The following is an 18,332-nucleotide window of genomic DNA, read 5'->3' as shown; positions in this document are numbered from 1 at the left end:
GCTGTGGAAATTTGAAACTCTACAAAAGGGAGGGCAAAGTGCAGTTCTCTTTAAAGCCTGGGCTGGGAAACTACTAACCATCACATTTCAGTAGCCAAAGTAAGTTATATGATCAAGCCCACCTTAGTGGGGCAGGAAATTTCCTCCATGCAGGTGGAGGGTGGGGTAGGAGGGGATGTGCTGAACAAGAGTTAGATAGACTGCAAAGCACCTCCACACACTTTCATTCTCCGTACGCACACACGTAAGATGTACGTTGTCATACTCGCTCAGGGTACCCGAATACCTCGCGTGTCACCCAGATTCACATAAGAACAGCAACATCCGGTGTCCAGTCACGGTAAAATCTTCTCTTGGGGTGTCCAAACCCAGAGTCATAAGCAGCAGATGCATGTGTCTTATAAGCTTATCTAGTTTTTTTAAAAATCAATTTTTAAAATTGAAAAAGTTTTGTATCAACATAGTTAAAAATCTCAGAAACACAATGTGTGATTTAAAAAAGTTTCAAAAAATACATACAGTAGGATACTAAGTAAATAAATACTAGTTAGATTAATTTTAAGCACATTCAAAACAATTCCATATGTAAGAGAAGTTTAAAAGTGCATGAGAATGGTTAATTATCAAATACTGAATTTGCAGTGAGAGTTACTTCTGGGGAAGGAGGGAGGCCTAGGATGAGCCATCGGTTTTATTTGTGATGTTTTAGTTTTTAATCTGGGTTGTGGGCATGTGGATGTTTTGTGGTATTATTCTTTTTTGTTTTTCTTCTGTCACTCAGTCGTGTCTGACTCTTTGTGACCCCATGAACTGCAGCGCGCCAGGCTTCCCTGTCCTTTACTGTCTCCCTGAGTTTGCTCAAACTCATGCCCATTGAGTTGATGATGCCATCCGACCATCTCATCCTCTATCGTCCGCTTCTCCTCCTGCCTTCAGTCTTTCCCCACATCAGGGTCTTTTCCAGTGAGTTGGCTCTTCACATCAGATGACCAAGGTATTGGAGCATCAGCTTCAGCATCAGTCCTTCCAGTGAATATTCAGGGTTGATTTCCTTTAGGATTGACTGGTTTGATCTCCTTGCTGTCCAAAGGACTCGTGAGTCTTTTCCAACACCATAGTTCAAAAGCATCAGTTTTTTGATGCTTGGCCTTCTTAATGGTCCAACTCTCCCATCTATACATGACTACTGAAAACACCATAGTTTTGACTAGATGGACCTTTGTTGGCAAAGTAATGTCTGTGCTTTTGAATATGCTGTCTAGGTTTGTCATAGCTTTTCTTCCAAGCAGCAAGTGTCTTTTAATTTCATGGCTGCAGTCACTGTCTGCAGTGATTTTGAAGCCCAAGAAAATAAAGTCTGTCACTGTTTCCATTTTTTTCCCCATGTATTTGCCATGAAGTGATGGGACTGGATGTCATGATCTTCAGTTTTTGAATGTTGAGTTTTAAGCCAGCTTTTTCACTCTCTTTCACCTTCATCAAGAAACTCTTTAGTTTCTCTTTGCTTTCTGCTATTAGGGTGGTGTAATCTGCATATCTGAGGTTGTTGATATTTCTTTCAGCAGTCTTATTCTACTTTTAGTTTTAATGACTGAAGTGTTAATAGAACAAGAAATACATACTTGGGTTAGAAAAATCCCCAATACATCAAAGGCTACAGAATGTGAAGTTTCTGGCTCTGTGTTTCTGGGTCCCCAGCCTCTCTCATCAATGGTAGTTGCTCTTCCTAGATTTTTCTGCATCCTTTATGAAAAATCCTCCTCCTCCCTTTAAAAATACAAAATGGAAAATACTCTGCTGTGTAATCTCCTGTTAAAAGTTAACTGTTTATCTTAGAGCAGCCGCTCGTGACCTTAACTCCATATGGGAAGCTGCTGCTGCGTCACTTCAGTCGTGTCCGACTCTGTGTGACCCCAGAGACGGCAGCCCACCAGGCTCCCCCGTCCCTGGGATTCTTCAGGCAAGAACACTGGAGTGGGTTGCCATTTCCTTCTCCAATATGGGAAGCACCAGGGAACTAAAATGGACAGATACATGGCCCGACCCTAGACCAATGGTCTCGAATCTCTAGGGTGGGGCCTGAGTGTGAATTTCCCAGGTGCTTCTAACCTACAACCTGGACTGGGAACTACTGGCTTAGACTGTAACTCTGATTCTGAAAATTAGAATAGAAGGAGGAACTACATATAACCTGGTGACTTTTGGGACACACGCAACTGCAGGGGAGAGTTTGATGAATTCTCTGGACTCTTGGACAGATTTACCAATAATATCCCGAGTCTTGAAAAAGTGTATCAGCTCTGGATAAGACATGGCACCTTTCTTAGGGCAACTAGAAGCCCCTTCATTGCTAGTCTTTACCTCGAACTCAGAGATAACTCTTTTCTCCTCCTTTTATACATGTATATTTTAATGAAAATTGAAAAACAGTACACCACCAAAAGAGACAGGCATGCATACATTTTTATAGATGTTTTCAGGTGGTAATGATACACCGTCTAATAGTCCCATAGAGAAATAAGTACGCATAATTCCTACATCTTGGCTAGCATTAGGTATTATCACTTTATTTCTTACAATCTGATGGGTGAAAGCTATATATACGAACATGTATTGGATTAGCACTGAGGTTGGATATCATTTTATATGACTCTTTGTAGAGACTAGGTTAGTTGGGCTAAGAATTAAATTTATATGAGAAGCTGCTACAAGCACACCTCAGAGATATTGTGGGTTGGGTTACTGACCACCACAATAAAGTGAGTATTGCAATACATTGAGTCACATGAATTTTTTTATTTTTTGGTTTCCAAGTGCATAGGAAAGTTATGTTTAATGATGCTAAAGCTGAAACTCCAGTATTTTGGCCACCTCATGCGAAGAATTGATTCATTGGAAAAGACCCTGATGCTGGGAGGGATTGGGGGCAGGAGGAGAAGGGGACGACAGGGGATGAGATGGCTGGATGGCATCACTGACTCGATGGATGTGAGTCTGAGTGAACTCCGGGAGTTGGTGATGGACAGGGAGGCCTGGTGTGCTGCGATTCATGGGATCACAAAGAGTCAGACAGGACTGAGCGACTGATCTGATCTGATCTGATAGTCTATTAGTGTGCAATAGTATTATGCCTAAAAAACAATGTAAATACATTAAATAAAAAGTACTTTGTTGCTAAAAATGCTAACTATCATCTAAGCCTTCAGTGAGTTGTTAATGTTTTGCAGATAGAGACTCTTGTTTCAGTCACATCTTTAGGCTTCACTTCTATTTCTAGTTCTCTTGCTATTTTCACCACATCTTCAGTTACTTCCTCCACTGATGTCTTGAATGCCTCAAAGTCATCCACAAGGGTTGGAATCAACTTCTTCCAAATCCCTGTTAGTATTGATATTTTGACCACTTTGCTTGAATCACAAGTGTTTAATGGCATCTAGAATAACCATCCTTTCCAGGAGGTGTTTAATTTATTTTCCCCAGATCCATCAGAGGAGTTATTATCTGTGGCAATCATAGTCTTAGGAAATGTATTTTTAAATAATAAGGCTTTTAAAATAATAATAATTTAATTGAATAATAAAACATTTAAATAATAAGCCAAAAGTATTCCTTGATCTATGGGCTACAGAGTGGATGTTTTGTTAAGTATGAAAACAACATCAATCTCATTGCACATCTCCATCAGAACTCTTGAGTGCATTGTCAATGAACAGTAATATTTTGAAAGGAATCTCTTTTTCTGGGTAGTGGGTCTCAACAGTGGGCTTGAAATATTTAGTAAACCATACTGCACTCAGATGTGCTGTCATCTAGGCTTTATTGTCCCATTTATAGAGTGCAGAGAGAGTATATTTAGCATAATGCTTAAGGACCCTAGGATTTTTGAAATGGTAAATGAGAACTGGCTTCAACTTAAAGTCACCAGCTGAATTAGCCGCTAAAGAGAGAATCAGCTGGTCCTTTCAAGCTTTGAAGTCAGGCATTGACTTCTCTTCTCTAGCTATGTGCATCCTAGATGGTATCTTTCTCCAATATAAGGCTGTTTAGTGTAGCCATCTTTTTAATTAGCTTAGCTAGATCTTCTGGATAACTTAATGTAGCTTCTACATCAGCACTTGCTGCTTCATCTTGAAATTTTATGTTATAGATGAGACAGTCGTTTCCTAGGCAGGTTGATAAGAAGTCTAGGGGACCCCAAGGAGAGAGGGGTCTGGAATTCTCAAGGAGGAAGAAAGGACAAACTTTTTTTTTCCTTCTACATTCCTTAGGATTATATAACAATAATGTATCCTGCTTGAGGACAGTCTCTGGAAAAAACCTTCTGGCTAATCCTGTTATCTTAAAATGTAAATTATGGGAGTAGGTCTAGTGAGGTCTTTACAACCTCCAGATATTCTTTTGATTCACTGTAATAACTAATTATGAGTTTGAGTGAACTTCAGGAGTTGGTGATGGACAGGGAGGCCTGGCATGCTGCAATTCATGGGGTTGCAAAGAGTTGGACATGACTGAGCGACTGAAATGAACTGAACTGAACTGAACTGAATAACTAATTAGAGAGTCTATAACTCCATTGCTAACACTAGCAAGGGGGTACTCTTTCTGTCCCCTTCTGATCCCTATGTCAGAAGCTTTCTGTATCTCCTTTATACTTTAATAAAACTTTATTGCACAAAAGCTCTGAGTGATCAAGCCTCGTCTCTGGCCCCGGATTGAATTCTTCTCCTCCGGAGGCCAAAAATCCTGGCGTTTTTGCATGGGTCAGCAACAACCTTTCATAGAGAAGACTTCTTTTCTTAAACCTCATGGACCAACTTCTGCTAGCTTCAATCTTTGCCCTGCAACTTCCTCACCTCTCTCAGCCTCTCAGTTCTTCATAGAATTGAAGGTTGGACTTTGCTCTGGATTAGGCTTTGGCTTAAAAGAATGTTGTGGTTGGTTTGATCTTCTATCCGGACCACTGAAGGGCTTTCCAGGTGGCGCTAGTGGTAAAGAACCCACCTTCTACTGCAGGAGACATAAGAGAAGCAGGTTTGATCCCTGGGTCAGGAGGATTCCCGGAAGGATGGCATGGTGACGCACTCCAGCATTCCTGCCTAGAGAATCTCCATGGACAGAGGAGCCTGGCAGGCTATAGTCCATGGGGTTGCAAAGAGTCGGACACGACTGAAGTGACTTCATGCACACACCAGACCACTAAAACTTTCCACATCATCAATAAGACTGTTGTGGTTTCTTATCATCTGTGTGTTCACTAAGTAGGACTTTTTATTTGCTCAAGAACTTTTCATTTGCATGCACGATTTCATTTAACTGTTTGGTGCAAGAGGCCTAGCTTTCAGCCTGTCTCAGCTTTTGACATGCTTTCCTCACTAAGCTTAATCATTTCTAGGTTTTAAAGTGAGACTTATGACTCTTCTGTTCACTCTGACACTTAAAGGCCATCGTCAGGTTACTAATTGACCGGATTTCAATATTGTTGTGTCTCAGAGAATAGGAAGGTGTGAGGAGAGGGAGAGAGATGGGAACAGCTCATTGGTAGAGCAGTCAGAACACACACTACATTTATCAGTCAAGGTCACTGTCTGATAAGGGTGTGGTTTGTGGTGCCCCAATTATAATAGTAACATCAAGGGTCATGGATCACAGATCACCATAACAAATATAGTAATGATGAAAAAGTGCGAAATATTGTGAAAATTACCAAAATGTGACACAGAGACTTGAAATGAACAAATGCTGTTGGCAAAATGGTGGTGATTGATTTGCTCATCACAGAGTTACCACAAACCTTCAACATGTAAAAATGCAGTACTGCAATGCAATAAAAAGTACAATGAAACGATGCATGCCTGTATAAAGAAAAAACAAAGCAATGGAGGCAACGCAGCAGTGTTCCACTTTACACTCTGATTTAAGTCTCTGTTTAATGTGCTTTAATTATTATTCATTCCTCGTCCGTCATCTTTTCTGCCCACATAGTTTCCTGACATCCTTCAACAAACAGCTTCCAAGATGGCCGGGACTTTGCCCCCTAAAGAATTCCTCCAGGCTGTGTTTGAATCTGTTCGGAACAGCAGTGCAGAGAAGCCCAGCTCTGACCCCAGTCCTGGTGAGTGTTTCTGGAGTATCTGAGTCTGTGTCTGGCAGCGGTGTTTTGGCTGAGTTCCTGGCATCAGGCGGACTCCTTGTCCCAGGGACTGGATGTAGTGTTTGCAAAACAATGAGTAGCAAAAATCCACAGGGCAAAAATTACATCTTTGTAAAGTGATTTGAAATCATATCGTGTTCTCATCAGTTAGGCCAGTAGGTTTAATGGGTGAACATGTGCAACAAACATTTCAGAACAATTGATTTAAGGGCCAAAATGTCTGTGTGACTGTGAATTGCTGTACTGGGACCAGGCTGACTGGATTTGAACCCTGGGGCTGCTACTTGTGAGCTGTGTGACTTTGGGTGAACTCCCCAACCTCTCTGTGCCTCATGTTTCATCCTCTGTAAAATGAGGGTAATGAAAGCCTCTACCTCACTAGATTATTGTGAAGACTGGTGGGTTTAAACCTATGAAAGTGAAAGTTGCTCAGTCGTGTCTGACTCTTTGCAGCCCCATGGACTATACAGTCCATGGAATTCTCCAGGCCAGAATACTGGAGTGGGTATCCATTCCCTTCTGTAGGGGATCTTCCCAACCCAGGGATCAAACCCAGATCTCCCGCATTGCAGGTGGATTCTTTACCAGCTGAGCTACCAGGGAAGCCCCTTAAACATCCTTTAAACCTATCAACATGTCCACAAGAGTGCCTGGCATGTAGGAAATGCTCAGTAAGTATTAGATATTAATACGTGTTATTGTACACCTATTAAGCTTAGACTTGTGCCCAGCAGGAGGAGACAAAGTTAACCAGACCAAAGAATAATTGTAATAATGATAGTTGACAATCCATGCTGACTTTTTGTTTTTTGCAACAAATAATTTTTGAGCACCGACTACGTGAACAAAATAGAAATCCCTGCCGTCATAGAGCTTATTTTCAAATGGTGGCAGGGGCAAGATGGGGTGGGGTCGCCAGACAATAAATTGCAGATGTAAGTGAAATACGAAGTGTGTTGTGTGATAAGTATCAAGAAGGAAAATTTGTTTCTTCTCTATGTCTATCTATGTCTGTATTCCTGCTTGCAAATAGGTTCTTCTGTACCATTTTTCTAGATCCCACACATGTGTGTTAACACATGATATTTGTTTTTCTCTTTTTCACTCTATATGACAGTCTCTGGGTCCATCTGTGTCTCTGCAAATGGCTCAATGTCATTCCCTTTTTATGGCTAATATTCCATTGTATATATGTGCCACATCTTCTTTATCCATTCCTCTGTTGATGGACATTTAGGTTGCTTCCAAGGGGAAAGAGGGGCTAGGAAGAATTGGGAGATTGGGCTTGACATATATACACTACTATGTGTAAAATAGGTAACTAATAAGAACCTACGGTGTAGCTCAGGGAACTCTGCTTTGTGCTCTAGGGTGACCTGAGTGGGAAAGAAATCAAAAAAAGAGGGGAGATAAATATATGTAGCAGATATATATCTCGGATTCATTTTGCTGTATAGCAGAAACCAACACAGCATTGTAAGGTAACTATCCTCCAATGAAATTTTTTTAAGACGAAGGAAATTAAAGCAAGAACAGGAGTCAGAGAGTGTGGGGTGCAGGGTTGTAATCTGAAAGGAGATTGGTTAAGGAAGGTTTCACTAAGGTGACACTTGAGGAAAGACTCAAGGGAGTTGGGAGCGGGGCCAGTGGACATGTGAAGTTAGCATCTGCAGACAGGAGTGGACAGGACTGGGGGAGGAAGGAGACATGAAGGGCGGTGTGGCTGGAGTGGAGCCTTGTCTCCCTGTAGAGGAGATCTTAAGGTGAGGGTTTCATGGGGCAGCAAGCACGGCAGCATCACGGTCGGATTGATGCTCACCTTGGGTCCTCACCTCTGTCCTATGGGGTGGGTGGCATGGTTCCTCCCACTTTCTTAACAAAGGAAATGAAGTTTCAAGAGACTCAGAGATTCGGCCAAAGTCTCAGAGCTAGTAAATGGCAGCTCTTGGAACTGAACCCAAAGCAGCTGAAGATCACCACTAGCCCCCACGGCCCTCACGGCCCAACAGTCCAGTTGTCACAAGCTCCTCCTGTGTCCGTGGCTATGAGAAAGTAAGACTTTTCTCACCCGGGGAGGAGGCCCTTACCTCCAGTGCTTAGTTGGCATTTTCTTTGGTTGGTTCTGGGTATTAATTGCTGCTGTGATTATAGTAACTAATGGATTAGCAGAACTGCTACTTGGTTTCACTTCGGTAAATTTTGTGTGTGTGTGTTGATTCATTCAACAAATATTTGCTGAATACCTACTATGTGCCAGGCCCTATTCTAAGCCCTGGAAACATAGCAGTGATAAGCACAAATCCCTGCTGTACTTTAAAACCATTCTTTTCTCCTCAATTCCGTACTTTTACTGGATCCTGCTTTCATTGGAAAGTGGGGCCAAGGGGGTCTGGGAGAGACAGGTCTTTTATCTTCTACAAGTGGGCTGTGATAAAGATGTTTGAGCACCAGACGTGTACCTTTGACCTGGTGCAGTTTTCCCTCTTGATTGACGTCCAATGAATTTCCATCGAAGATGCAGTGAGAGGGATGTGGCCACAGGGCTCAAGAAATGTCCAGCCCTGGGTGGTGCTGGTAAGTCTGTGAGCATCAGGGGTTGTCAGCTACTAAGATGGGAAATCCAGGACTCTTCTTAAGACAAGGGGCCTGGTTTTCTCTTAGGCTATGCACATCTGGGGCAGCTAAGGCAGTATCTCATTTGTGTATTGGTGAGTAAATGGTTTGACTAGGTAAGGTTAAGCTTATTCAAAGACTGACACGGATGGGTTTCTCCTGTTGCCAAGGAAAATGTAACAGACCCATTTCTTGTCTGTCCTGGGATGGGAAGGCCACAGCCTCTACCAAGACTTTTATGGCAGGTGGGTCATCTTCCCTTTCCACACTTAGACAGGAGCACATCTTCCTCATAATTCTGGAAGCCCTAACTCTAACTCTGGATTGCAAACTCATATGCATGGGGTGGCTATGACAGGTAGTATAAGTAATAAAAATGGCTAACATGTATTGAGTGCTTACTGTATACTTGGCTTTACATGTAATGATATGTTTAGTCCTCGCAAAAATTCTATAAGGTATTCAAAATTTTAATCCTCATTTTATAGACTAGGAGTACGAGGCACAGAGGGGTTAAGTAGCTTTGGATTTGAATCTAAAGCCAGAACTGTTCACCAGAGTGAATAGCTCCTACTGCCCAGTCAGAGGGATGCAAAGCTTCTACTGTGTGCGTGGGGCTTTGTACAGAGTTAGCAAGACACGGCAGAAGTTTAATTCAAACTGGTCCCTGGTGCCTGAGCTCAGCTTCTACCCTACACCGCTTCTCTTGGGTAAATCTACTTGGAGAAGAACATTACTCACTTCAATAAAGAAGCAGACTCAGGGAATTCCCTGGCAGTCCAGTGGTTGGGACTCTGCGCTTTCATTGCAGGGGGCCTGGGTTCGATCCCTAGTCGGGGAATGAAGATCCCACAGGCCTCACAGCCAGAAATAAATAAATGAAAATAAAGTTACTGAAACCAGTGATCATGGGGGGCGGGGGAGGAGGAAAGACTCACATTTCCTGAAATTCCCTTTCGTCTGTTCCTTCTCCATGTCACCCATTCCTCAGGTTGCCATGGCATCATGGCTCCCTCTTCCGATGACATCATCAAGCTGGCCGAAGCCAATGCCTGCTGGGCCCCCGAGGACCTGCTCTGCCTGGAGGAGGACACGTTCCTCAGGAGCGTGGAGCTGCTGGGGGCCGTCAGGAGCTTCAGCCTGGCTCAGCTGAGGAAGCTGAAGGAGAAGGCAGTACAGGTGAAGCCCGAGTCAGGGAGGAAGCCCTCACAGAGGGAAACCCAGCCCAGGGTCCCAGCCCTGCTGTGCACAGACCCATCTCATGGAGTTTGCACTTGGGTCATCTTGTTGGAATCCCACTGCGTCTGCTCCGAGCCAAAGCTGTGATCTATGAGCCTGAGAGGGTTCCAGCTCCTCCCTCTCAGGGCTCTGTTAGGGATGGGATGAGATGTCTTGGCATCTAGAGGATGCTCCATAAATCAAATTTTGGGGATACCCTGGTGCCTCTGACTGAGGTGGTTTCCAGGAATCAAGCCTTTTCTTTCTCCACTTGGAGAACCCCACTGCTTCTTGCAGGAGGTTTTCTCAGAATCTGTTGCAAAGTCACCTGAGAACAGAGCAGAAAGGAATAAAAAGAGAACTGGAAGTAATTTGCCATCTTTATAAAGATCCCCTTGAGTGGCTTGTTTCAGCTGTTAAGATCGTCGTGGACTATGTAGTTATGGTTGTGGGGTTAAGATATTAAATTCCTTAAAATGATAAGTCTGTTTTTCATATGAGTAATCCAAGTTTATTGTAGGCAAGTCAGAAAATAATAAATAAGAAAATCAGTCAATCTTTTACCTGGAGATAACCGGGTAGCTCAAACGGTAAAGAATCCACCTGCAAAGCGGGAGACCTGGGTTCGATGCCTGGGTTGGGAAGATTCCCTGGAGTAGGGCATGGCAACCCACTCCAGTATCCTTGCCTGGAGAATCTCTGTGGACAGAGGAGCCTGGCAGGCTCCAGTCCACGGGGTTGTAAAGAGTCAGACACGACTGAGAGACTACTGCTTTCACTTTCAAGCACTATTAATATTTTGGTATGTTTACCCGAAGCTTCCCAGACTTCTGTGTATGCATGTAAAATATATTTATATATTTCATACATGTATTTCATATATCTAACATATATATGTTACAAAAAATAGGATCATACTTCAATAGCTTCCTCTCCACACGAACAGTGTACAGCACATATTATTATATATCAGAAATATAAATCTATATCAGCCTTTTAAAGAGCTATGTAATATCCTACTTTATGGTTGGTCTTTATTTATTTAACTAGTTGGTAGACTTTTAGACTTTATTTTTTTAATGCCTCCATGTATATATTTATACATATTTCTTTGGGCACTTGTCTTATTATTTACTTAGGCTAAATTCTCAGAGGTGGAATTTCTGAATCAAAGAGTATAAATGTTTTAAAAGCTTTTGATGCATGTAGCCAAATTTCCCTCTAAAAAGCATGTACCAATTTACATTCTTAACATCAACAAATGAGGGCATCCTTTATCCCATATCTTTCCGATACCATAAGTGATCATTCTTTTTACTCTTTGTCAATTCGATCAGCCTACTTACTATTCTTTGATTGTTGTTAACGTACATTTCTTTAATATGACTGAGACAACTTTTCTCATATGTTTGTTTCTTTTCTTGTGAATTTCCTATTCATGTTTTTGTCTGTTTAAAAAAAAGTCATTATTTTCTTATTGATTTGTTTGAGAACTTTATATATTAAAGAAATTTGCCCCATGTCAGTTTCAAATACAGTCAGTAAAAGTGAAAGTGAAAGTTGCTCAGTCATGTCCGACTCTTTGCGACCCCATGGACCGTACAGGTCATGGAATTTTCCAGGCTAGAATACTAGAGTCGGTAGCCTTTTCCTTCTCCAGGGGATCTTCCCCACGCGGGAATTGAACTGGGGTCTCCTGCATTGCAGGTGGATTCTTTACCAACTGAGCTATGAGGGAAACCACAGTCAGTAGGGGTCAGTCTAATCTGCCTTTTTTTTTCACCTGAAGGTTTGGGACATACCTTCTTCCTGGAGAGAGTACCATATTGTTTCCCTGGGGCGCATTGCTCTGGCTCTTAATGAGAGTGAGCTGGAGCAGCTGGATCTCAGCTCCATTGATACTGTGGCTTCCCTCAGCCAGCAGACAGAGTGGACCCCAGGGCAGGTAAGTAGACATGCTGGATCTCTTAAGTATTCTATTTCAGTCTTAATAGTGTGTATATTTTCCTTTACAATCTAGAGCATACTTACAGTAGTCATTATAGCAACTTTAAAAGTCTTTGCTGCTGGGGCTTCCCTGGTGGTCCAGTGGTTAAGACTTCACTTTCAATGCATGAAATGTGGATTCAATCCTTGGCCAGGGAGCTAAGATCCTGTATGCCTAACAGCAAAAAAAAAAAACAAAAAACAAAACACACAAAACATGAAACAGAAACAATATTGTAACAAATTCAATAAAGACTTAAAAAATAACTGTAAAAAAATAAAAGTCTTTGCTGCTAATTTCATTATCATTGTCATTTCTATTTATTTATTTTTGGCTGCACTGGATCTTCACTGCTGCTGTGGGCTTTCTCTAGTTGTGGTGAGTGGGACTACTCGTTCCCGTGGCTTCTCTTGTTGCGGAACATGGGCTCCAAGCTCTTGGACTTAAGTAGTCGTGCTGCACGGGCTTAGTTGCTTCTCGGCATATGGGGATCTTGCCAAACCAGGGCTCAAACCCGTGTCCCCTGCACTGGCAGGTAGATTCTTAACCGTTGGACAACCAGGGAAGTTTATCATTGTCTTTTTGTTAGCTAATTTTCCCCCTAATTATGGTCATATTTTCTTATTTGTAAGTCTAAAAATTTTAATGGGCTAATGGGCATTGTGAATTTTACATCTTTGAGCACTCAGTTCAGTTGTTCTCCTTTGAAGAGTACTAGGCTTTGTTCTGGCACACACTTCAATTACTTTTAGATCAGTTTGATGATTTTGAGGCTTCCCTTTGAGCATTATAAGGGTGAATCTAGAGTGAGCTTCCAGCCCAGCGTTTCTCATGATGTACTCTGCATAGAAGTTAAATAAGCAGGGTGACAATATACAGCCTTGATGTACTCCTTTTCCTATTTGGGACCAGTCTGTTGTTCCATGTCCAGTTCTAACTGTTGCTTCCTGACCTGCATACAGGTTTCTCAAGAGACAGGTCAGATGGTCTGGTATTTCCATCTCTTTCAGAATTTTCCACAGTTGATTGTGATCCACACAGTCAAAGGCTTTGGCATAGTCAATAAAGCAGAAATAGATGTTTTTCTGGAACTCTCTTGCTTTTTCGATGATCCAGCGGATGTTGGCAATTTGATCTCTGGTTCTTCTGCCTTTTCTAAAACCAGCTTGAACATCTGGAAGTTCACGGTTCAAATATTGCTGAAGCCTGGCTTGGAGAATTTTGAGCATTACTTCACTAGCGTGTGAGATGAGTGCAATTGTGCGGTAGTTTGAGCATTCTTTGGCATTGCTTTCTTTGGGATTGGAATGAAAACTGACCTTTTCCAGTCCTGTGGCCACTGCTGAGTTTTCCAAATTTGCTGGCATATTGAGTGCAGCACTTTCACAGCATCGTCTTTCAGGATTTGAAATAGCTCAACTGGAATTCCATCACCTCCACTAGCTTTGTTTGTAGTGATGCTTTCTAAGGCCCACTTGACTTCACAGAAATACAAACTGGAATCAAGATTGCTAGGAGAAATATCAATATCTCAGACATGCAGATGACACCAGCCTTATGGCAGACAGTGAAGAGGAACTAAAAAGCCTCTTGATGAAAGTGAAGGAGGAGAGTGAAAAAGTTGGCTTAAAGCTCATCATTCAGAAAACTAAGATCATGGCATCTGGTCCCATAACTTCATGGGAAATAGATGGGGAAACAGGGGAAACAGTGTCAAACTTTATTTTGGGGGGCTCCAAAATCACTGCAGATGGTGGTTGCAGCCATGAAATTAAAAGATGCTTACTCTTTGGAAGGAAAAGTTATGACCAACCTAGATAGTATATTGAAAAGCAGAGACATTACTTTGCCAACAAAGGTCCATCTAATCAAGCCTATGGTTTTTCCAGTAGTCATGTATGGATATGAGAGTTGGATGGTGAAGAAAGCTTAGCACCGAAGAATTGATGCTTTTGAACTGTGGTGTTGGAGAAGACTCTTGAGAGTCCCTTGGACTGCAAGGAGATCCAACCAGTCCATTCTAAAGGAGATCAGCCCTGGGTGTTCTTTGGAAGGATTGTTGTTGAAGCCGAAACTCCAATACTTTGGCCACCTCATGCAAAGAGTTGACTCATTAGAAAAGACCCTGATGCTGGGAGGGATTGGGGGCAGGAGGAGAAGGGGACGACAGAGGATGAGATGGCTGGATGGCATCACCGACTCAATGGACATGGGTTTGGGTGAACTCCGGGAGTTGGTGATGGACAGGGAGGCCTGGCGTGCTGCGATTCATGGGGTCGCAAAGAGTCGGACACGACTGAGCGACTGAACTGAACTGAGAGTGAACTTTATTCAGTGGTTAATTTATCCCCATCACTGAGACGTGATTCTTCTGAGGACTCCATCCAATGCTCCGTATAGTTCAAGATCTCTTCTCTAGGGCTGGTGGGAATGTGAACTCTTCCCAGCTCCGTGTGAGCTCTGAGAATTGTTTGGCCTCCTGCTTTCTGATGCCTCTTTGATATTTATGTGGACTTCCATTCCTTGCATGTGATCAGTGCTCAGCCAGGCTTGATAAAACCTCTCTGTAGACTTATGGACCCTGTTTCCTCTCTGTGCAGTTTCTTCCTCTCCAGTACTTTGCTTGACAAATTATAGCATCTCTGGCCTCTCTGGACTTGAATCTCTGTATCCTCAACTCAGCCTGACCACTGGGCTTTTTTGGGTTCCCTTTCCTGCTCCGTAGCCCGGAAACTGCCTCTGGGCAGACAGTAAGGGCAATTGTGGGGTTCACCTGGTTTGTTTTCCTTCTTTCAGCATTATAGGCTTGTGCTTCCTGTTGTCCAGTGTCTAAATAGAGTCATTTCATTTACTTTTTTCAGTTTATGGTGAGAGGGCGATTCCTGTGTCAGTGAATCCTTCATGGGCAAAAGAAGAACTTCTGCCCAGAATATGTTTCTGTTGGGTAGGAAGTTAATCCACTGTATTGCTGGAAGGGGGTGTCTTAGCTGCTCTGTGTTCACTTGGTTCTCAGGCGGCCCTCCCCTCAGCTGTCATTTTCAGCACTAGGCTTACGTATCATGTAATTAGCAACCTCAGAAAAAAGCGCTTCTTTCTCATTAATTTTTGAAACAGCCCCAGCATTGCCTCCAATCATGCAATTGCCCAGTTCTAAACAATCTGGTCAGAAGTAGAATATGTGGGTTGGCCTGACACACATCAGAGAGTAGAATCCATCTCATCAAGACCATCTGAACTGAGAATGGGGAACACGTGTGTGATAGGCTATGTAATGACCCCCAAAGGTGTCCACTTCCTCATCGCTGGAACCCATGAATAAGTTCCCTTATGTGGCAAAAGGAACTTTGCTGATGTGATTAGGTTAAGAATCTTGCAGTGGGAGATTATCCTGGTGGGCCCAAGGTAATCACAAGGGTCCTTAGTGATGGAGGTGAGGGCAGCGGGGCCCTAGATAGAGAGGGCAATGTGACAGTGGAGGCAGGGGGACACATTGAGAGATTTGAAGGTGCAGTACTGCTGGGTTTGAAGATCGAAGACGGGGCTCTGAGTCAAGGACTTCAGGCAGCCTCCAGGAGCTAAAACAGACAAGGAAATGAATGCAATCTAGAGTCTCAAAAGGAACACATCCTGATAACCCATTTTAGGACTTAAGATCCCCAGAACTATAATAGAATGTATCCGTGTCATTTCAGGCCACGGAGTTTGTGGTAATCTGTTACAGCAGCAAAAGGAAATGAATACAGGTGGTTCACAAAAGAGAAAAGCATGGTGTTATCAGGGAAGCGTGGATACTAGGCAGGCAAAACCAAGGCATGTCCCCTACTCTCATGAGCTTCTTGCAATCAGGATTGCCGTGTCTCATGACTGAGTGGCAACATTCAAATAGAACACGGGGTGAACTGCCCAACCCCGCTGGAGTTGGGCAACATGGAGGTCCTGGCCCTAAGGGTGAAGTAAGTTAATACATGTTAAATATGTGAACAATGGGCTTGCCTGCTGGCTCAGACATTAAGAATCCACCTGCAATGCGGGAAACCTGGGTTAGATCCTGGGTTGGGAAGATCCCCTGGAGAAGGGAATGGCTACCCACTCCAGTATTCTGGCCTGGAGAATTCCATGGACAGAGGGGCCTGGTGGGCTACAGTCCATGGGGTCGCAAAGAGTCAGACACGACTGAGCGCCTTTCACTTTCACTGTGAACAATGCCTGGCACCTAGTAGTCAAAAAAATCAGTTGTTTTCATTGTTGTCATCAGTATATTGTCATCATCACACTCTGTCTTTCTGGCAGTTTAACATTTGCCTTGCTTGCAAGATGAGAGGGTTGGACCTCCCCCTGGCCCACCAGTCTGCAGTTCCTTCCACTCTGACATTCTATAATCCTGGGGTTCTGTGACTCTAAAACTGGTTTTGACTGGCTTAAGAAGTGCCACATCACACTTCCAATATTAAAATCATTCTATTTGCAATCTGGGAGAAAACAGGAAAATATCTCCAACTTAGAAACTACAGTATCTCTTTCCCTTTGTACCAATTTTCAATTCCCATGGATGGCAGTGAGATTTATCAATATGTTTGAAGGGGATATGAAAACCTAACATTTGCATATATCATTTGCAGTCAGTTCCTCAACTTTAGCTCCCAATCAAACCCTTAAATGCATGTTTCTAGATTAATAGTCAGACCTGGCGGAACTGCATTAACAGATAGTTCAGCTTAAAAACCAATATAAAGGAAAAAAACTATTATAGAAGCCAGAGGGATGAACAGAGAGATTGAAATCTTACAGCTATTCACTTTCAGCGGTTAATATTGCCTGCAAGTGTTGGTATTAATTGTCTTGAAATCATTACAGATACACTGGCCTAGTCATTCAAGGAAATATATTTTGGCTTATCATCTTGCAGGCTGAGCTTGCATTTTCCAGGTTCCAGTGACAAAACAATTTAATATTGCATCTTCAAAGTAATTTTATTTGAATTGTATTTTTGCACTTTCATTTTAAAATGGGCATGCCTGATAGTTGGGGAGCACGGATTGCTATGAGTCAACAAGTGAAACCTGCTTATGAAGACTTAATAAGAAAAGTTCAAAAGCTAACTTGAATCTCTACCTCTCCTTCATCCCCAAACATCTTCACTGGCTTAGAGTAGATGCTTTGAAGTCAGAATGCCTGGGCTGTAATCCTAGAACCAGTCATTCAAGTCATCTTGGCATATTTGGCATTACCTTGGCATAACCTTGGCATAGTTACTTAACCTCTCTGTGCCTCAGTTTCTGCATCTGTGAAATAGAGATAATATTAATATTTACTTCCTAGGGTTGTGGGGATTAGAAAAGATAGTATGTGTAAATGGTCAAAAGAGTGTTGGCATACAGTAAGCATTCAGTAAATATTACCTGTTATTATTTGGGATGCACATTTCCATTCAGTCAAGGACATTTAAATCTAAGCACAGTATTAATTGAAGTTCCCTTATAGCACCTGTGAGCTTTGTAATCATTGAGGGAAACTTCATAAAGACATTGACCAATCTGATTTGCAGAAATGTAGGAAATCTCTCTGAAGCCAATCCATCATGTGATTGGATTAGAGAAGCAGTAATTCGATGTCATTTCAAAGGAATATATATTGCCTATGGCTTCTGTAAATCACTCACTTAGATGTTCATCCATTTATTCATTAAAAAAGTACTTATTATTCAGAATGTACCCTACTGTGGGCTAGGCATTGTGCCAGGCACTGGGAATATGGTAGTGAACTATCTGGATAGGGTCTTCATCTTTGGAGATTCTGTTTGGTGATACAGACAAAAAGTTGAGCAATCAAGAGGAAACATTTAACAAATTTTGATAAGGGATAAGCAGAAGATGGACAAGGTTCTCATGGAAATAGTGGGGAGGGAAGCTACTTGGGATGGGAGAATCCGGGAAGTCTTCTCTGAGCAGGTAGCATTTAAACAGACCTGAGAGATAGAAAGGCAACAGCTGCGTTAAAAAGTGGAATCGCATTGCAATGTTTCACATTGTTTGCCAACACTTTCTCTTAACACTAGAGTGATCCATATTGTGTGATAGGATGGACTGACATTAAAGGGAGATGGGAAGATTCACTGTGACTCTTCCGCTCCCACTCAGGAGATGTTCATCCTTGGATGTCCCCTCCCCACCTTTGCCTTGTGAGCTCTGGTCTTTTTGTAATCTTTATAATCTGTCTCCATGATCCCTGACAATCCACACTATTATGCAGCTCATCTTTAGGGGATTGACTTGGGTCCTTCCTCAAGTCCAACATAGGCAGATGAAATTAATCAGGATTCACCCAGTTACAAGTGACAGAAAACCCAACTCAAGGAGACTTGAG

The 18,332-nt window shown here is 42.5% G+C and overlaps 1 protein-coding gene across 2 annotated transcripts in view; it reads left to right on the top strand.

Annotated features, from left to right (window-relative positions):
* Window positions 1-18,332, top strand: part of OTOA (otoancorin) — a 79,717-nt gene that overhangs the window by 51,749 nt on the left and 9,636 nt on the right. For both annotated transcript variants that reach the window (XR_015154639.1, XM_086375334.1), the window contains 3 exons: window positions 5,983-6,112; window positions 9,756-9,943; window positions 11,772-11,927. Coding sequence is in view for 1 of the 2 variants with exons in the window: in XM_086375334.1 (XP_086231460.1) it covers window positions 5,983-6,112; window positions 9,756-9,943; window positions 11,772-11,927 (474 nt within the window). In the remaining variant the exon portion in view is untranslated. The remainder of the gene's footprint in view (window positions 1-5,982; window positions 6,113-9,755; window positions 9,944-11,771; window positions 11,928-18,332) is intronic.

This window comes from Bos grunniens, chromosome 25 (assembly GCF_055505025.1).
Source record: "Bos grunniens cultivar Pamir isolate PY7600 chromosome 25, Bosgru_T2T1.0, whole genome shotgun sequence".
NCBI lineage: Eukaryota > Metazoa > Chordata > Mammalia > Artiodactyla > Bovidae > Bos > Bos grunniens.
This window is presented reverse-complemented; position numbering and strand designations above follow the sequence as displayed.